We start from the raw sequence: 17,790 nt of genomic DNA on the forward strand, positions 1-17,790 counted from the left end.
CATAGGAATAAGGATGATTAAAAGTATTTGCCCAAAACTTATGTGCTTATTAGGTGGCAGATACCATTCTCAACATTCTCTAAATATTAATTCATGTAGTCCTTACATCAGCCCTTTGAGTAGGTCTTGATATTATCCCTGTTTTACAAATGGGGAAACTGAGGTACACAGGCTTGCAGCTAGAAGTAGTGAAATCAGGATTCAAACACAGGCAGCCTGGCTCTAGAGCTCTTCCAGGGGCATTTGGCATTAACTAGGTATCCCCGAGAAAATACCATCAACCAGGAGGAAAAAGCTGTTTGTTAGTGGGGGGTGGAGAGGGAGATGAGGCCTCATGTCCCTGTTGTTTTTGAACTTGCCGTTTGACTTTGGTCAAACTTTTCTGGGTCCCCTTTTCTTCTCTCTCAGCTGAAATGCAGATTCCTCAGGAGCTTCAGGACACAGCAGAAGGGCAGGAATGCTGGAATTCTGGAACAACCTTGGCTCAACCCAGACCCCACACTTCTGCCTTTAATGCGGCCTGAGTGTGAGTGTGGGTTCTTCCACTAGAAGGAGCGGCTATGGTGGAATGACTGAGACATCTCCCAGGCCCAAGCTTTCTACCATCCTACACCAAGCAGTGGCTTCTATGGTTGGGCTTGTGGGCCCCTGGTCTGGTGCTCTGGGCTCCTATCCAAATAGCTCCTGACCCCTTCTCATCTTCCAGGCTCCCGATACCTTAACACCTGTTCCCATCACCACAGATCTCTGTACACGCTGCTGCTTCTAGTCCCCTAAGCCCTGGCTGGCCAGAGGGGAGGAGGCAGGCAGCAGGACTTTAACCCACAGCTTTGCCTCTAGTCAGGACAGAGGCCCTAATCCCTCAAGGGCCTCCCTGCCCATGTGGGGAAGTGGGTCTCTAGCTTGTGGGCTTCCCTGTGAAAGGGCTGGGGGTGGGAGTGGGGGGCAGTGGGGAGAGGGAGATAGCCATAAATGCTTCCAATGCCAAGCCTATATCCTGATAAGCCTGAGGCTTTCCCCCTGGGCCTCCGAAGCTGGAAGTTCACTGGCATCTACCTAGCCAGCCACTCCTATTGACACCTGGGCTCCCAGCCCTTCTGAGACCCTTGCAGCTCTGAGGATCAATGGGACTCACTCGGTCTCAGAGATAAGACTGTCAGCACAACCTTAAGTAAGCTGGGGTGGAGCCCTCCTGTCCCAGGAGTCTGCCCCCTCATCCCCACCAGCAGGCACCCCTGCAGTCCCGAATCCCTCAGCATGCCCTCTGCATCCCACGCAGGGGCGCTTCCCTCTTCCTGCCAGCTCCCTCCTTTCCCAGCACTGAGCTTAACAGAGACTGGCACTCTGTGCTGGTTCCTGAGTGGACCATGGGCCCTGAGCCTGCGAGCTGTTGAGGGCTCCCATCCCAGCCCCACCCTGCTCCTTTGGCTGTGGGGAAAGGCGGCCGCTCAGCAGTGTTGTTGAATTAGGAACACACTGACAGGGTGAAAGCAGAAAATGCTAAAGACTCCTCAAGTAAAAGTGCCTTGGGTGACAGCATCAGGTCTCCTCCTTGGGGAGACTGGGGTGGAGCTTCTTTCCCAGCAGGCTCAGGTGGGCAACAGGTGTGAGGTTATGGAAGATGCAAACCAAAGCCTTGGGGATGGCCCTCAGCCCCCAGCACTAGGGCCAGTCCTGTGACAAGGTGCCACAGCTCACTTCGTGGTGGGTGGGGCGGTGCAAACTGCCACCTGAATTGAGAAGACAGCAGAAGCAAGGTGTCTCCATACACAAAGTGCTTGGCACCCAAGGTTGCCAAGAAGCATCTAGAGGGTAGGAGAGAGACAGCTGCCTCCTCAGATAAAGGAACTCTGTTTCTAGGAGAGGCTGACCTTTGGCCCTTCAGGCAGTGCAGCCATGACAGTTTCCTTTTCCCTGTGGGGATGGAGGTGATCAGCTGTTCCTTGGGACTTGCAGCCACACGGGCAAGCTGGTACATGCAGGCTGGCCAGGTGGCCCCTTGGTGGGAAGGAGTCAGTCAGCTGGGAAAGGCGTGGCTGCCCTTGTCCCCATCCTTAGAACAAGGGCGCATTTGCTCATGTTGACTCAGGCTGCCCTTCTGCACAGCCGGGGTGCACGGAGGACACACACTCACTGGCAAGACACCTGCCAGACCTAGCCACTTTCCACAGCCATCCTCAGCCCCTCACAGCTCAGATTTCCCACAAGAAGCTGGTTTCTGGGAATCCCCATTGTAGCTGCTCCTCTTCCTGGACCTCTGGGGAGATGACGAGGAAAACTCAAAGATCCTTTCCAGAAGGAATAGTAATTATACACCCAGACACAGAGAATTAGTGCTGTATGGCGCTACCCCAGACTCTTGAAAGATGGAGGAGCTGGGGAAGAGCCTCTATGGCCAAAGAGCTGGGCAGAGGTCCTGAGCTTGACCTAAGCAGCAGGGCCCAGGAATGCTGGGAGAGCCAACCATAGGACAGTCTGCCCTTGCTCATGGACTACCTCTGAGCACGTGGAGAGGCAGTTACTAAGCATAATGTTGTGAAGAGAGTGTCCCAGCTGACTGATGGCAGGGTTTGTGGTCAGGTGGGGGAAGTGTCTCTCCAGGCCAAGGCCAGGGTGGAGCTCTGCCGATGGCGGGCACTGCTGGTACCCCCAATGGCCCTGGCTACAGAGCAAGACTGGGAAGGGTGGATGGAGGCCCCTACTGCCTGTTCATCTGCTCCAGGCTGCTCTGCCATGCAAGTTCCTGCCTTGCTTGGGTCCCCTCTATACTCCGGGGCTTCTTATGTTCTGTTGCTCCGGCCACCCTGAGGGAAAGAGCCCATCAAGCCAGGCACAGACCAGGCAGGTCAGGAATGGAGGCTGTCTCTCCTGTCCTCTCCCCGCCTTGGCCCTCTCTCTTCCCTGCACTTCACCCTCAGGGATGCCCAGGTCCTTCTCTTGGCAGGTGATGGGGACTGTGGACTGAGGATCCATTGGCTGGAGTCTTTCCTTTCTAAATCCTGTTTAACATTGCTGCTTGCAAGGCTCCAGGGGTGGGGCTGGCGAGGGAACAAGGTAGTGGAGGCCTTTGGGCCTGCAGCAGGGAAGCCAAGCTCAATAAAAGCCAATCGATGGCCAATCCAGCCCTGTGCAGGGCCCTGCTGGGCACACGTGGGGGGTAGGGTTAAGGAGTGGGGACAGGCATCTGCCATCTGTGGTTCCCTCCTTGGTCCTCAGGTCTATCCAGGGCTGTTGAGGAGGAGGTGGGGGTTACCTCCTGCCAGGGAAGTGGAGGGCCCTATCACCTTCTTCACTGAGGAGGCATCCACAGGGCACAGGGAGGAAATACACTCAGCAGGGAGGCAGTTAAGCCCTCATAGCTGGGAAACCAGCATTGTCAGGTTCCCCAAGACAGACACGCTCATGAATGCATGCACACATAATCACACTCCCAAAGCCTTCTGCACTTCCTGGTCTCACAGAATCCCTCAGCATTACCTTTCCTTGGTTAGCTACAGGAACAAACATTCATGCATCCTGATGCTAACAGCATCTCATAACCACTGTCTCTTGACAGGTAAGGCAGCCCTTGTGGGGTCAAGTGGGACAAGGCTGGGTACACCCCAGATACTCAGGTTACTCTCCTGTAGCCGGCCACCAGATGCTCTTATCGGGGTCCAGCCAACTCTGAGAGCTGTTACAAAGCTCTGCTAGTGCTGCTCCTGGGAAACAGCTCCTCCAGGAGGAAGAAAGCCAGCCTCGGTCCCTCAGGATCCTTGATGAGCAGACCGGATTTGCAGGAGAGGGACCCAGGAGGCGGCAGGCCCTAGCACTGAGAGTTGTGCACTGCATTTTAATTGGACTAGAATAAAAACACACAGGCCATGTAAGTAATTAATCACTGGTAATTACTCCTCAGCATCATCAAGTGGCACCAGCAAAATGGTGACTTGGGCTCTTTCAGACAAACACACTGTGCAGTAAATAATGATGCTGAGTTCAGCACAGCCTCTGGCAGGGAACCCACCCTTCCATCTCAGGCCAGAGTCCCCTCCCTGTGCTCCTCTGGGTTCCTCTAGGGTCTCTACTCTCAGAGGGTAGAGGATTGCCCAGCTCTGAAAAGGTGGCTTCCGCGCTCACTGCTGAAAAGCCAGGAAGCAAGGCCAGGATGAAGACGCTTTTGGCTTTTGACCTCTGGGCCTTAGACTCTGGGGCTTGCCGCTCTACCCCCAGCTGCTAACTCTTCTGTGAAAGTGCCAACCTTTAAACAGGAGGCCCCAGTGCTGCCTCTCCCCCCTCTCCCTGCAGCAGGCAGAGGACATGGGGGTGGCAGTCTTAAGTTCAGCTGTCACAAGCAGGAAATCCAGGAAGAAGCCATGTGACTCCTTTCCTGGAGGAGCTGAGGCTGCCTGCTTCCCCCTCATTCTGGGACGAGGAGGCTTGATGTGAGCAGGAGGTGGGAATCTCCTCTGAGGTCTCATGGTGGCTGCCTCCTCCAGGGCACCGACCGTCCCTTTCATCTGTGCTAGCTTTGTGGTCCACCTTTCCATGGAGTCTTTCTACCTCCATTCTCCTCTACCACCAAGGGGTTGGTTGCCTGCCCCAATCCCCAGGGGATGGGAAGAACGGATACAGAGAGACCCAGGAGGACAGTCCTGAGGGGCGAAGAGAAGCCCTGAATGAGGAGGCAGCTGCTTGGGGCTGGTGAAGAATGTGGTGCTTCTGGGGCCTCAATGTCCCTGACTCTTTTTGGCAGGTGTCTGGGCCTTGGCTCTGGGAAGTGAGTTTTGAGCCAGATGGCTGTCCCATGGGAAAGGAAGCATTTATTCCTGGAACAAATTTATGGCTCAGCACGGCTGTCCCACGAATTCTCCTCAAGCTCACAGGAGCCCTGACAAATTGGTGGCCGGCTGATTTATCCCCATTATCAGGGCTGGGCTATAAGTCAAAAGCAACAGGCTGAGTGAGCCTGGCTCCCACCTCCAAACTACTGGGTTCCTCAACTGTCGATTGGTTTCCAAAAGCCGCTTTCCACCCCATCCCCCTTGTCTCTTCAGTGTGGTGCCCATAGAGACTGATGGGTTGTAAATCTCTTGTCCTAACGGCTGAGGCTTCTCCTGGGGTTGTTTCCCCACGGGGCAATGTGAAGGAAATTCAGATGTGGGCTTGAGCTGCACAGTCCCTCTGAGGGCACTGACAGAGAAGGGTCAGGGCTGGGGAGGGAGGGATGCCCCAGGCATTTTGTCCCATGGCTCCACGGTCACCTAGACAGCTTTCTGTTTCAGGCCCACCTGAGCAGGCCTGGGATCACTGATGACGTTCTGGGCTGGCAGCCCAGGCCCACTTCAGGTCTGCAACAGGCTGTGGCCGAGGACACCTCAGCTGGCAGCCTCTACTCGCCTGTGTGTGGCCCTGGTGTGGGGTCTGAGACCAACACCTTCCTGGGCTACTCAGTGTGGGGATGACAGAACGACTTCCTCCTGGAAGCAGCAGTTCTCTGGAGGCAGCAGCATTAGTGTGTGAGGAGGACGGGAGGGCAGGGAGAGCATGGCTGGGCTGCCACACGTACCTTCTCTTTCTTCTGCTTGGCGGCCTCCTCGGCAGACAGCAGGGACTTGTAGTAGGAGCTGCGTTCGGCGGTGAAGTGGACCTTGGAGAGCGCGTGCTCCACCAGGAGGACAGACAGGTTGGCGCCGTCGATGTGCAGCCAGCCGATGAAGTTGCCGGCCTTGTCCATGCTCTCCACCTCCACCTCCACCTGGGACAGAGAGACAGGCATAAGCCTGCGGGGGCCAGGCCTGAGCGTGCAGGGGCTGTGCCTGTGGGGAGGACAGCAGCGCCGAAGCCTTAGGTTCACAGGCCTTGGCAGCCGCTGCCACATTCACTCCATGTGGCAGTAGCAGCTGGAATGGGGAAGAAGAGTGGGAGCCTGGTGCAGTGCCTGCACTGGGAACTCCTAGAACCCTTCAATTTCAGCCTCTCACAGGAACAGACACACCCCAAAACTTGCCTCTCTTCTCAGAGCCCCTTCCCCTCCTTGTGGCAGAAAGCTACCAGGGCAAACGGGACTCTCCTTAACCTGAGACAGACAGAGAGATAGAGAGAGAGAACGCGCAGTTGAAGGTCAGGAGCAAGTGAAGAAGCAGAAAGAGGTCTTGGTGCCTCCCACTCTTCAGCACCCACCCCAGCTCTGTGCTAGAAGACAGACAGGCCCTTAGGGAGCGAGGCAACCCCTGGGGAGAGAGAGGCTGCTTTTCCTGGTACAGCTGAACGAATTCATGTCTAATGAAGGTAATTAAAGTGGCTGCATGAAAAGTAGGAGAGGAGAGGAGAGAGGACAGGAGAGGTAGAAAGACGTAGGCAGGAAATGCATCAGCGCAAGGGCAGTGAGTGACAATCCCGCAGGAGTGGCCAGAAGTGTATGGGCTGTGGTTGAACCCCAGAGCCCTCAAGGAATCTCCACAGGCCTCAAGGCCTCCTCCACTGACTGTCTCATTCCGAGGACCCAGGACCCCAGACCTAGCACTGACTGCTTTTCTAAAAGGGCAGCCTCAGGATCGTGGCCCTCGTGGTAGCTGATCTGCTCCTACGTTGTGAAGGCCACAGCCCAGGATAAATTCCTTCTTTGATTCTCTCCTGACCTCTTTCTTTCCCTGCTAAAGGGGCCTATAAATGTCTTTGCTGCCAAATGTAAAAACTTGTATTAATTTAAAGCCTTCAAGCTCGATTAGGCAATAAAATGAATGTCTAAGTACCTGGGAATTCTCGAAGTCTGAGCTGGAGCTAGTGATAGAAGGTTAGAAGGGATGAGGGATACTGGGTGACATGCCTCCCCAGAAGGACACGGTGGTCTGGGTGTGCAGAGAGAAGGTAGCGGGGAGGAAAACAGGAGGGCCAGGCAGGCAGGACCTTCACTTCCTCCCATTCTTAAACACCCTCTCCGTCCTTGAGGCCCACATTTAATCCTTCAAGAGGAAATGCAGGTTCAACGATGACTGAAGTTGGAGTGTGGTATAGAAGGGGATGTGTGGAGTCTATTAGGGTTAGAAAAAGATAATGGAGAACATATAGGTTCAGTCCATGTTGATTCTGTAGGTGGCACTGGAGAAGTGTAGCTATTAAGGGTAGAGCTGAGAGCAGAATCCAGGTTTCCCCAATGCCTTCTGTACACTGCCTCCTGACAGAAAAGACCCTCCCCGTCCCTAACACCCGCTTTCCACAGCCTTCTGTTTCAGGAGCAGCCCTTCTTTCCACTGCCATACCTCTGCCCCTCCACCATCCAGGACCCTGCAGCTCACTGGTGCGGCCTGGGCAAAAGTGCTGGCCCCAGTGCTTGGCTGGGCTGACCCAATGCCTGCACTACACGACAGAGTCCAGTGCCTGTGGGTGTTAAAATTGGTTTCTCCTGTCTCTAATTTTGGCAACTAACTTACTGAAAGGACTTACTCTTGTAGGGGAGAAGGGCAGGTGGGCAAAATCTGAGGTTGCTCAGGTTTCAACACCTTGGATCTACCTTGCAAATGCCCAGGGCGCTGGAACACAGGAGAAGCCTGGCCACTGGAAGACCGAGCACCTCCTCCAGGGGGAGGCCAGGATTCGGGAACAGGCTGTCATGCCTGCAGGGGTTGGGGCAGGTGGTGGGGATAGTGTGGTAGGAATGGACAAGACCTGTGAGGGGCAAAATGATACACGAGAAGACTATCTCTTGTTCATCCTAACTTGCCAAGCTTTATCAAACATGCTAAGGTCAAGAAGCATCCTAGAGGAATTCTGGGGAAGCTGAAGGAAGAACAGAGAGGTTGCTTGCCTTGTGTGTAGGGGCTCCTGGACACATGCTGGCCAAAAGCAAATGAAGCTGGTACAGTTCCCAGCCAACACTGAGCCCAGGCCCACATCGGTTTCCACATTCCCTGACCTCTTGTCTTCCACAATTTTAGTAGCCAAGTGTCCTTTCCCTAAAACCAAGGATGTCTTTCCTGCTTGGACACAAGGCCTCTCTCCAGGCCTGGCAGGACCCCAGACAGCTTGTGGTGGGCCAGTGTGTCTCTTGGCACTGGGTTGCTGGGGTTGATGCAAGAACGTCGGAGATAGGCACAGAGGCAACCAGGCATGCACAGTTGCTGTCTATCCTGTGAGGTGCCCATGCTCAGACCCCAACCCACATGGCAAACCCCACATTCACACCTCACTCTCTGAGGCTGCAATCCACATGCTCACCCTTCTCCAGGGCTTATGTGAGAAGGAACCCAGCAACGAGCAGCCACACCTGGGGCCAACACTGCAGGGTGCAGCCAGGCTCTCCTGGGCAGGTGAGCACCAACTTCACACTTAACCAGCCTGTCGCCTGCAATCGATATGCTAACTTGGGCTTGACAAGTCCCTGGGCCCAGGCAGCTGCAGAGGAAAGAAATCTCTGGCCTTGGGCACAGTGCTGCCACCGAATCCATCTTGGGTTGTAGATGGAGATAAAACTGTCGGCCATCGGGCTTTGTTCCCTTTTATTGCAGCTGCCACAGCCACAGTAATTTCTCAAACAAAGGCACTCGGGGAAGGTGGGCTGGCTCCTCTCTAGCCAAACCCCATGCAGTGTCTATCCTTCTCCACAAACCTCAGCCTGGACGAGGCTGTGGAATTCGGTGTGACTCTTCTCTAACTCTGGGAGAATTACAGAGGTTGCAAGCAGAGGTTTAAGCAGGTTGTATGTACATGTGTGATCATCCTTTGATGTTTCTCTTTTACACTGACTGCCAGGAAATTATGACTTAACTGTAACATTACATGGGTCTATGTTTGTACAAGTATTATTTCTTTGTTCAACTCAAAAATTAAAATTTCTCTGACATTTTCTCTTAATTAAAAGATACACACATACAGAGATATATACATACAGTTCAATTTTGTTATTTGTGGTAATTTTGTTCTATAAAGAGACCGCTGAATTTGCAAATATTGAACCATTGCTCCTAGGGGAAATGCAGGTTTGGGTTCCTGTGAGCCTCTGGTCACAATATTTTCATCAAATCAATATATAACCTTGTTCTGTTTCTGTTTAAAGACACCTTGTCTAATATGTGTTGCTGGCTCATTAACATTGAACTGATGGCCAACAGCACAATGACTAATGCCTGAATGAAGCTTATCTAACACACATATCTTCTCCGTAAGGTACATCCCAGTATTTCTGCACTCAGGAACACCAGGTAACACTTCAGCTCTATGCTGGAGACCATTTAAAACCGTGAAACCAGCAACAAAAAGCATGAAAAATGCAACAACATGATGCTAAATAGATTGTAAGAAGGACACTTGTTTATATTATCAAAGCTGAAGCAAGAAGGCAGAGTGTTGTCATCTTGTTCTACCCTGTTCCACCTAAGATGGAAATGTGCCCTGCCAGGTGACTCAATTTTTTTTGTCACTCTGTGCATGTCCACAAATGACTGCAAAAGTACATGAGTATTGATTTGGGGTTACAAAAATAGATTTTGGTGAATCTGCAAATACGTAACCAGGAAATAACGAAGATTGACTGTATATTGTATAGACACATAGAGTTAATTCCCACAAGTTGCCTCAAACTGGAGACGATAAGGAGACACGTCCCACAAGTTGCCTCAAACAGAAGACATGTTAGGGGAGGCTCATTCCTGTAAATAGACAAGAAATTTCTTCTTGTCCAACTGGCTACTGCAAGCATTCAATGAGATTCCTATTGGTGGAGTGTTGTGTAATTTGCAAACTGCTATAACATAGCCACTCATCTCTTGGGCATCTTGGAGTGTTTCAGGAAGAGATCTGGACTCAATAGCTTCCACAGGAGGCCTCCTACAATGGCAGGTGACTTTAGGCCTTAGGTGACTTATGTGACTACCACAGGCTGCTAGAAGGCTGGCAGCAGGCTTCGTATGAGAGCATGCATTGGCGTGCACACATGTGGGTGGATATGGCCTTGAAGGCACCAGAGCATGTGTGTGCATGTACACAAGCAGCATTGGCGAGGGACAGATGAGCGCTCTCCTCTTCATTCCCCTCTATTTAGTGCCCATGCTGAAGCTGAGACCTAGAAAGACACACAGTTCTGGGGGAGGAGGGTACCTCCCAAGAGACTTTAAGAAGGTGCAGGTGGCACCACGCTGAGGAAGGGGCTTGGTGGTAACTAGTTAAGAAGCGAACAGCCTAGAGGCTTGAAGGTCAGCGTGACCTTCAGATATTGACAGCCATTTCAGTCTGCCTCACTTGCAGTCCTGCTGGTCTGCCAGCATCTCTTGCTCTCTGCTCTTGATGCTGGTAGAGTGGGTGGGGATTTTGAGGTTGCTGAATACCTGGACTGCACCTTTGCCCGCTTCAATGCCACTTTCTCTGGGAAGGCTTCCCTGATCCCTGGCTTACCATGAATCACCCTCTGAATGCCTATGGGCTTACCCTCCCTTTGGCATTTATGGGGCAGTGTACAGCATGGAGGTTATGAGTGTGGACTCTGGCTCCAGACAACCTAGACCTCCATGAATTCTGGGGTGCCACTTAAGTTCTGTGTGCCTCTATTTACTATAAAACTAGGATTGCAACAGCATCTACCTCAAGGATTTGTTATGATTAAATGAACTAATATAAATATGTTAAGCACTTAGAAAAGTGCTTGGCACATAAATGCTTCAACATGATCTTCATAAATTATTTACTTCCTAGTAGGGGCAGTTATTTCATTTCTAAATGTCTTCATTCTCCAACTAGACTGTCAGCTCCATGGGGAATGAAGCTTGTTCCAGACTGTGAAATTTCTCCAGAGCTGAGCACACTGGGCCATGAGGTGGCAGAAAAAGCATGGATTCTGGAGTCAGATATCAACTCCTAGTCCTAGCTGTGAATTTTTGGGTAAGTCACTTGACCTCTCTTAGACTGTTTCCTTAATGGTAAAAGGAGGAGGGGTCCTGTGCACTGAATGAGGTAACAAAACTGCTTCCTCTTCCCTTCAACAAATGCCAGTGATGCCAGTGATGCCCTGGTGGGATGGTGACATCCAGCAGCTGTCTGGCTTTGCTGAGCTGTGTTCACGGGACTTCTCATCAGAAACGGCCAATCCCTGCTTAAGGAGCTCCTTTATTCTCCCTGCCTCTGAAAGCTTTGGGTTTCTTACACCCGGGGAGTCCTCCCATAAAATACAGAGTGAAGGTAAGGCAAGTGGGGCTGACAGAATGAGCTCAGGTGTGTGGCTGTCCCTGTACCACCTGCACAGATAGATCCCTTTCTCTTCAGGGCAGGTCTTTCCCCACAACAGGGCCAAAGCGGCGGGTGCTGCCAGCCAGCCATGCCCTGCAGGAGAGCAGCTCGACGCTGGACCTGGCCTGACTGGGGCCAGGGCAGCCAGTGGGCCCTACTGCCTCACAGTGGAACGCGTCCTCCTGCTCCCAAGCACATTAATGTGCCATTAATGAAATTGTTCTGGCTTATTTACCAAATTAATACAAACAGCACAGGCTGTTAATTTGCATGTCTCCTAATTACCGAGGAAGAGCTCCCCATGCCCAGGCAACACACACACCTCAGTGATCACCCAGCTGGGCTGTGGTCTCACCCTTCCCAGGAAGGGTGGATGAGGAAGGGGAGAAGGAGGAGGAGAAGAGCATGGAGCAGCCCCCAGCTCCGTGGTTGAAATCAAACAGGGAGGAAGCGGGTGGCCAGGAACTTGTTTCATTTCCTGTGGCCCCTTTCTGAGCAGTCTCAGTGCCCTGGGCTTCAGAAATATACACTTGGTCCGTCCCGTCCCCACTCCAAACTGTTCCTCTTCTCCCCATTGTCTGGATTCTGTCAGCTCCTTAAAACAGAAAGTACTTCAGTCAAACAGGCAGTGGGGACCAAGTCCTTCTCCTTCTCTAAGCAGTGGGGTACAATGCAGGGCTGGGGAGGCACTTGGGGTTGGCTGAGGGGTCTGGAGAAAGGAGTAAGAGTGAAAGCCAGGCAATGGATGATGGCTTTAGAAATGTCAACATTCTCAACTTCTTCTAGCCCTCTGCAATTAGACTTCAGATTCTGAACTCTTTCCTAAAGAAAGAAGGGTGGGGAGGGAGAGTGAGGGTGTGTGTGCATGTGTTAAGTGTGGGGGAGATTCTTTAAGAACTCAGTTTTCAAACCACAGAGGAAATTCTGACTGCCCTGGGGGTTGACTTAGCTGTGTCTGTCCTTAACTCGCCTGGAGCCTGCAGCCAAGTTGGATGCCTAGTGCTTCTAAGTAGGAGCAAAGTTGAAGACCCAGGTCCCTCTCCTAAAGCCTCCTCTGGGTCATGGTGAAGTTGTGGGGAGGGTGAGGCGGTAGAAGGTGCACTGGAGGCTGGTTCTGGTAAGGCTGACTTAAATAAGGGAGCCGGGGGCACTGGAGGCAAAAGAATTAAGAAATGGAGACTAGAGAAAGACAGCAGGGGGATGCATGTTTCCCTTGATGACTCAGGGCACCCTAAGGAGAGAGTTCACACAGGGGATTTACTACCAATGGGGGGAGGACAGGGAGACCCCACACACATACAAGCCTTTCCCTTTTTATTTTCCAGGAGGATGGAGAAGAGGTACTGTCTCCCTCAAGTACACAGGCATTACTGCGGTGCACAATGCCTGAGGCAGCACAGAAAATTACTGAGCCTCAGCCAACCTCAGAGCCCTGGGTCGTGAGGCTGCAGGTTGCCTGAAAACAGTGTGGAGGATGCTCCTGTACCAAGGAAGGTGGGCAGCCTCAGGCAGGACAGGCAGGTCCCAGGTAGAGAAGAGCCCAGCACAGGGTGCCACTGCCCTGAGGCATCTGGGAAGGAAGAGTCACTACACAAAGTGGGGTGCTGGCTGTAAGTTCTTCCAGGCAGCAGGGTGGGGGTGCTCAGGGCTACCTGTGGGAAGGTAACATCAGAGTCCCCACAGACAGGCTTTAGAGGCAAAAGTCTCCATCCTTTCCACATGCTGTCTGGCCATATTCCTGCTTTCAATATTTCCAAAGCAACCAGCAACAAGCACAGCAAGCGGCCTGGATGGGGAGAAGGCGCTGAGGAGCAGAGAAAGGCCCTGGGCTAGAACTGTGATCCAGGTGCCAACCTTGCCTCTTATGGGCTGGGCACACTGCACCTCTCTTTGGGCTTAGTTTCTCCATCTGTGAAATGAGTTGAACAAAGTTTCTAAGGTTCCCTCTGCTCTGCATTCTCTGAGGTCAGAGGATGGGGGCAGCAGAGCTGACAGCTGTGCCTGCAAGCCACCAGGAGAGATGAAAAGCAACAGTTACACGGGAGAGAAGGGCAAGCAGGGAAGCCCCATTTGCTAACAATCAAGTCCTGGAGAACTTGCAGGGGGGCGGTGGGAAATGGAGAGAGGGGAACTGAATAATGACTCCGAGTCCAAGATACTCCTGTCTCCTCCCAACCCACTCATCCTAGCTGCAGCTTTTTTCAAGAATGTGAGTAGTGTTCTGGAGTAACCAGAGTGTAGCTTGGGTCCTTTCCTGCCATGCAGAGGTAGCCTTGCCCAAGGCTGGGTTTTCTGCGTGAAGGCTGTAGCGTGCTGCCACAGCCAGAGCTGTGAACTTGAAGAGACACCTCACCTTAACACAGTAGCAGTTTAACACAGCCAGCTCATCACCTCCACGCCCGGTCACACACAGCCACACCAACTTCTTTCAGAGATGATGAACGTTAACAATGCAATTAATAAGGCAATGCTGTGAAAGCCGAGAGGCTGTGCCTATGCAGTGCCTCCTGGGTCTCGTTACCATCCGCATCTGTGGGGAGTGGGCTGGCTAGAGGCAGGCAGCAGCACGGATTTTTCATGTGCTACTGGGGCAGTGTGGTTCTGATCCCCAGTGACACCTCTGTTCCTAATCCCTCATCACCTCCGGACCAGGTAATTCTTTCGAGCGCAGCCCACGGAGTGGATTGGTTTTCTAAAAAAACCTCTTTTCTGGCATTGGTGTGCTAGAAATGCCTGGAAATCAGGCCTGGGCTGGCACACCAGCAAGAGGGGCCAAGAGGCTCCTGGAAAGGAAAGGCCTGGGCAGTGGGCGAGCTGGCTGTAGAAGCTCAGGGTGGCTTTCTCTCCCTACTGGAATGCCTTTTCCCTACCTCAGGGATGAGGGGTGGGATGGTAGGGGTAGGGGGAGAAGGACTTGGTCCCTACTGCCTGTTTGCCTTTGGTCCTGCCTGAGGCAGTGAGGCAGCAGCCACTGCCATCAGCGTCATCTGGGTCTGCTGGGAAATGCGAACCTGCTGACTCCAGGCCTTTGTGAGCGCTAACACAGTTTACAAACTGACGCAATCTGTTCCTTTGGTGCAGGCAATAAGGAAGCAGACTGTTCATCTTCCCAGGAAAACCCCGTGCTGGAGGCTGGAGGGAGATTTAACACTCTTCCCTGAGGCTGGTGCCAGGGATGTGGCTAGAATCAGTTCTGTTCTGTCTCTCGTTCTATCCCTCACCCCTCTTCCCAAAGGTCTCCCAAGCTGGAGGCAGGGTCTGGAATGCCTTCTGAGAGCGGGCATGCCTGAATGGCACAGCTCCTCCTCATGTTCCCAGTTAATGTGAAGGGCAGTCCTAGGCAAAAAACCAGGAAAGAAGGCTGCCTTCCATTTGGTGCCTCCGTTCTTTATCTTGAACACTGGTTTGGCCCATGGAGTCAGCTGCAGTGGCCCATGTTCTCCCAAGCCCAGTCAAAGAACCTCTATGGCTTCAGAGCTATACCCAAGCCCTAAAGAGATGGAGCTAGGGATGTGAGAAGACAGCTGGCCTCTTTTCTTGGGGAAAATCGGTATATGATCTATGGAGTAACTGCATGAGGTTATTATATCTTTGACCTGGTCTGAAAGTAACCAAATGTTGTCCAGTCAGGTCAAGTTCACATGTCAGTTCCCCTCTGCAGGTACCTGTACCTATGTTCACATGTCAGTTTCCCTCTGCAGGTACCTGGACCTATATAACTGATCTCAAGGCCTGCTGTGGGACGGTGCAGACCCCTGCCCTGTTCCCAGGCAGGAAGTAGCTGACCTGTGACCCTCCAATGGGGCCAGTTCACTCTGCTTTGTGGACCTTGATTCTCAGGCTCCTATACCTGAACCACTGTGGGTTTCCCACGGGGACTCACACTTTGCTGTTAAGAAGGATTTAGCATCCATGATTACTTCATTCCCTTCCATCCATTTTGCAGAAAAAGAAATGAACTTGGCTCCAGATCACAACCTCTTCTGCTTCCTCAGGCACCCATTTCCATCAGTTACCTATTTCTGTCATCACCTTCCTGATTTCCTTCTTCACCAGCATCTAACTCTTTACCTGCAAACATCTTGTCCATCTTAGCAAGCCTTGCTTTGACTCACATCCCATCAAGTCTACCTCTTTCTCTTTACCCAGGGAGTACTCTGCACATTGCCAGCCCCTTTTCACTCCTGTAGCCAATGCAGCTGGCTACCAGTCAGTATTCCAATGTCACTATTACTTCAAAGACCTGTTAATTGCCATTTAAATAATTTCTTCTCAGATTTCATCATTTTTGACCTTTTAAATATCTTTAAAAGTCAAGCACCCCCTTTCCTTTTTGAGACTTTCTTTTTTTAGGCCTCTGTGTTTCCCAGTCTTGGCTTTTTCTCCCTGCTTTCCTAGTAGCAATTGCGAATTCTTCCCCAACAACATGGCCCTTGAATATGAATGTTCCCCAGGGGCTATTTGAAGCCGTAGACAGTCCCTGCATCCCACCACTCTCTGAATTATAGAACTCAACTTTCACCTCTAGTGCAGAGGTCACTTCAGAATTCAACTCCACCAGGCAAATCTCCAATGTTATGAGTCCCATCCTGAATCTCTCACCTTCACTATGAAACCTGCTCTTCCACCTTCATTTCTCATCCCAGGTCTCAGCATGAGTAGCACAGGAATCACCCCTGGGCTCCATAGGTAGGTCCACACCAATCTCCAGGACACACTGATTCTATGGATTCTTCCCCTCTTTTTTATCCTTATTGCCATGCCCAGCTCTGAGTAACAGGTCCCCCACTGCTGTCCCTGTACCAGACTTGTCTCTAAGGACCCCTCCATGATGCTGGAGGGTGTGGTTCATCACAGGCAGTACAGCACCACGGTCAGATGCAGGCTCTGGGGCCAGACCACCTCCTTCTGGGCTTGCTCTACTACTTACTGGCTTAATCCAGAGTGGGTGTTTTTTTAACCTCTTTGGGTCTAGGTTTACCTTTTGGTCAAATGGGTATAATAATGAATGCTACCTACCTCGAAGGGCTTCGGTGAAGAGGAAGTGAACTGATTCAAGTTAAACACTTAAGGAGAGTCTGGCGAATAATAAGTGCTCAATAAATGTTTTTTTTTTTTTTTTTTTAAAAATCCCAATCTGATCACTTCACCCTTCTGCTGAAATCCTTTCCTTGTTCTCCACTAATGTTGGAATTCCTCAGTACAGCACAGCATAAGCTCCTCAGAGCTGGGCTCTTCCTGCTCTCAAGTCCTGCCATTGTGGCCTTCATTATTTTGCTTTAGTCAGGCCACACGACTCCCAGCTCCACAGACAAGTTGCACGGTTCCAGGCCTTGGTACATGCTATTCATTTTGGCTGGAATGTTCCGTCCTATGACTTCACCTGCAAACTCCTACCCAACTTACCCCTTAGATTCTGCACAGATGTGATTTTATTCAGACCACTCCATTACTTATGTGGATAGGGCTTTTTCTCACAGCATTTTGTTCATATCACATGATAGTATTACAATGGGTATTTATTAATGGCACCTGGTAGGCATTCAATAAATAGATGAGGAAAGGCAAAAGGTTCTAGCTTCTCTAGATCGCCAGCAGTGACGTGGGAGAAGGAAAGTCCCTGGACAGAACACTACCTTTGGGTAAATGCATGGCACCAAACTGACTAGAGAAGGCTTATTTCGAGAACTCCTCTAAGGTGAGAGGACCATCCCTCAGCTGCCCCTGCCACAACAAGTATGCTTGTGGGAGCCCAGAGGGGCAGAAACAGGCTTCAGTCAGTGAGGCCAGCAGTGATGACTCAGAGGCAGCACAGCCCCGATGCCATGAACAGAAGGGGCTGTTTTGCACTTGGCTTTGCCTGTACTGACTATAACTGGAGTGAGGATGGCCTCCTGTGTTTATCCAGGCAGCAGTGCAGGCAGCAGCCGCACGTGCCTCCCTCTGGTCTCCCACACACCCACCACCTCCTCACCACCCATCCCTCAGCAAGGAAGGGGTGAAGAGCAGAAGTGAACATGAAAGAGCCTAGGAAGAGCTGTGAGGACAGGGCACGAGCTAACGACATTAGCAGAGGTGGGAGGTGGGGTGAGGCCACAGATGTCATGAAGCCTGGACCCCCGGAGCCCAGACCATGGTCTAATGTGAAGCCCTCCAAGCAAGGGATTAGGGGGTGCTGGTCAGGACACAGTCACCTCAGGAAGCATCTAAGTACAAGGGCTGAGACGGCTGAAAGCTACAAGTCACCTGCCGGGTGCTGGTCTCGAGCCCTCTGGAACAAGGAAACCTTTGAGGAAAGGCAGTTGCTGTTGGGTTTGAAGGAATCCGGGTCTTAGATTGGGATGACAACCCCTTGCTCAATCCCTTCAGAATTCTCAAAACTGGGCTGTGGGAGTGGAGGCCAAAAGCTTCGAGGATAAGACAGGAGTGTCCCATGTTGGGGTGGGAACGGGATGTGGAGCACCTTCTTTTTCACCATCTAATTTCTTGGCAAAAGGGACACAGACGCCAATCCCTCTTACAGGCCAGAAGAAGGCACCAGAGAGAAAAATCTATTTGAACAGATAATTGAACAGAGATAATTCTATACTCTCA

The 17,790-nt window shown here is 51.8% G+C and overlaps 1 protein-coding gene across 1 annotated transcript in view; it reads right to left on the minus strand.

Moving 5' to 3' along the window:
- Nucleotides 1–17,790, minus strand: part of LOC105474726 (staphylococcal nuclease and tudor domain containing 1) — a 439,238-nt gene that overhangs the window by 12,414 nt on the left and 409,034 nt on the right. The window contains exon 17 of the mRNA XM_011729557.3: nt 5,549–5,737. Within this exon, the coding sequence (XP_011727859.1) occupies nt 5,549–5,737 (189 nt within the window). The remainder of the gene's footprint in view (nt 1–5,548; nt 5,738–17,790) is intronic.

Source organism: Macaca nemestrina, chromosome 4 (assembly GCF_043159975.1).
Source record: "Macaca nemestrina isolate mMacNem1 chromosome 4, mMacNem.hap1, whole genome shotgun sequence".
NCBI lineage: Eukaryota > Metazoa > Chordata > Mammalia > Primates > Cercopithecidae > Macaca > Macaca nemestrina.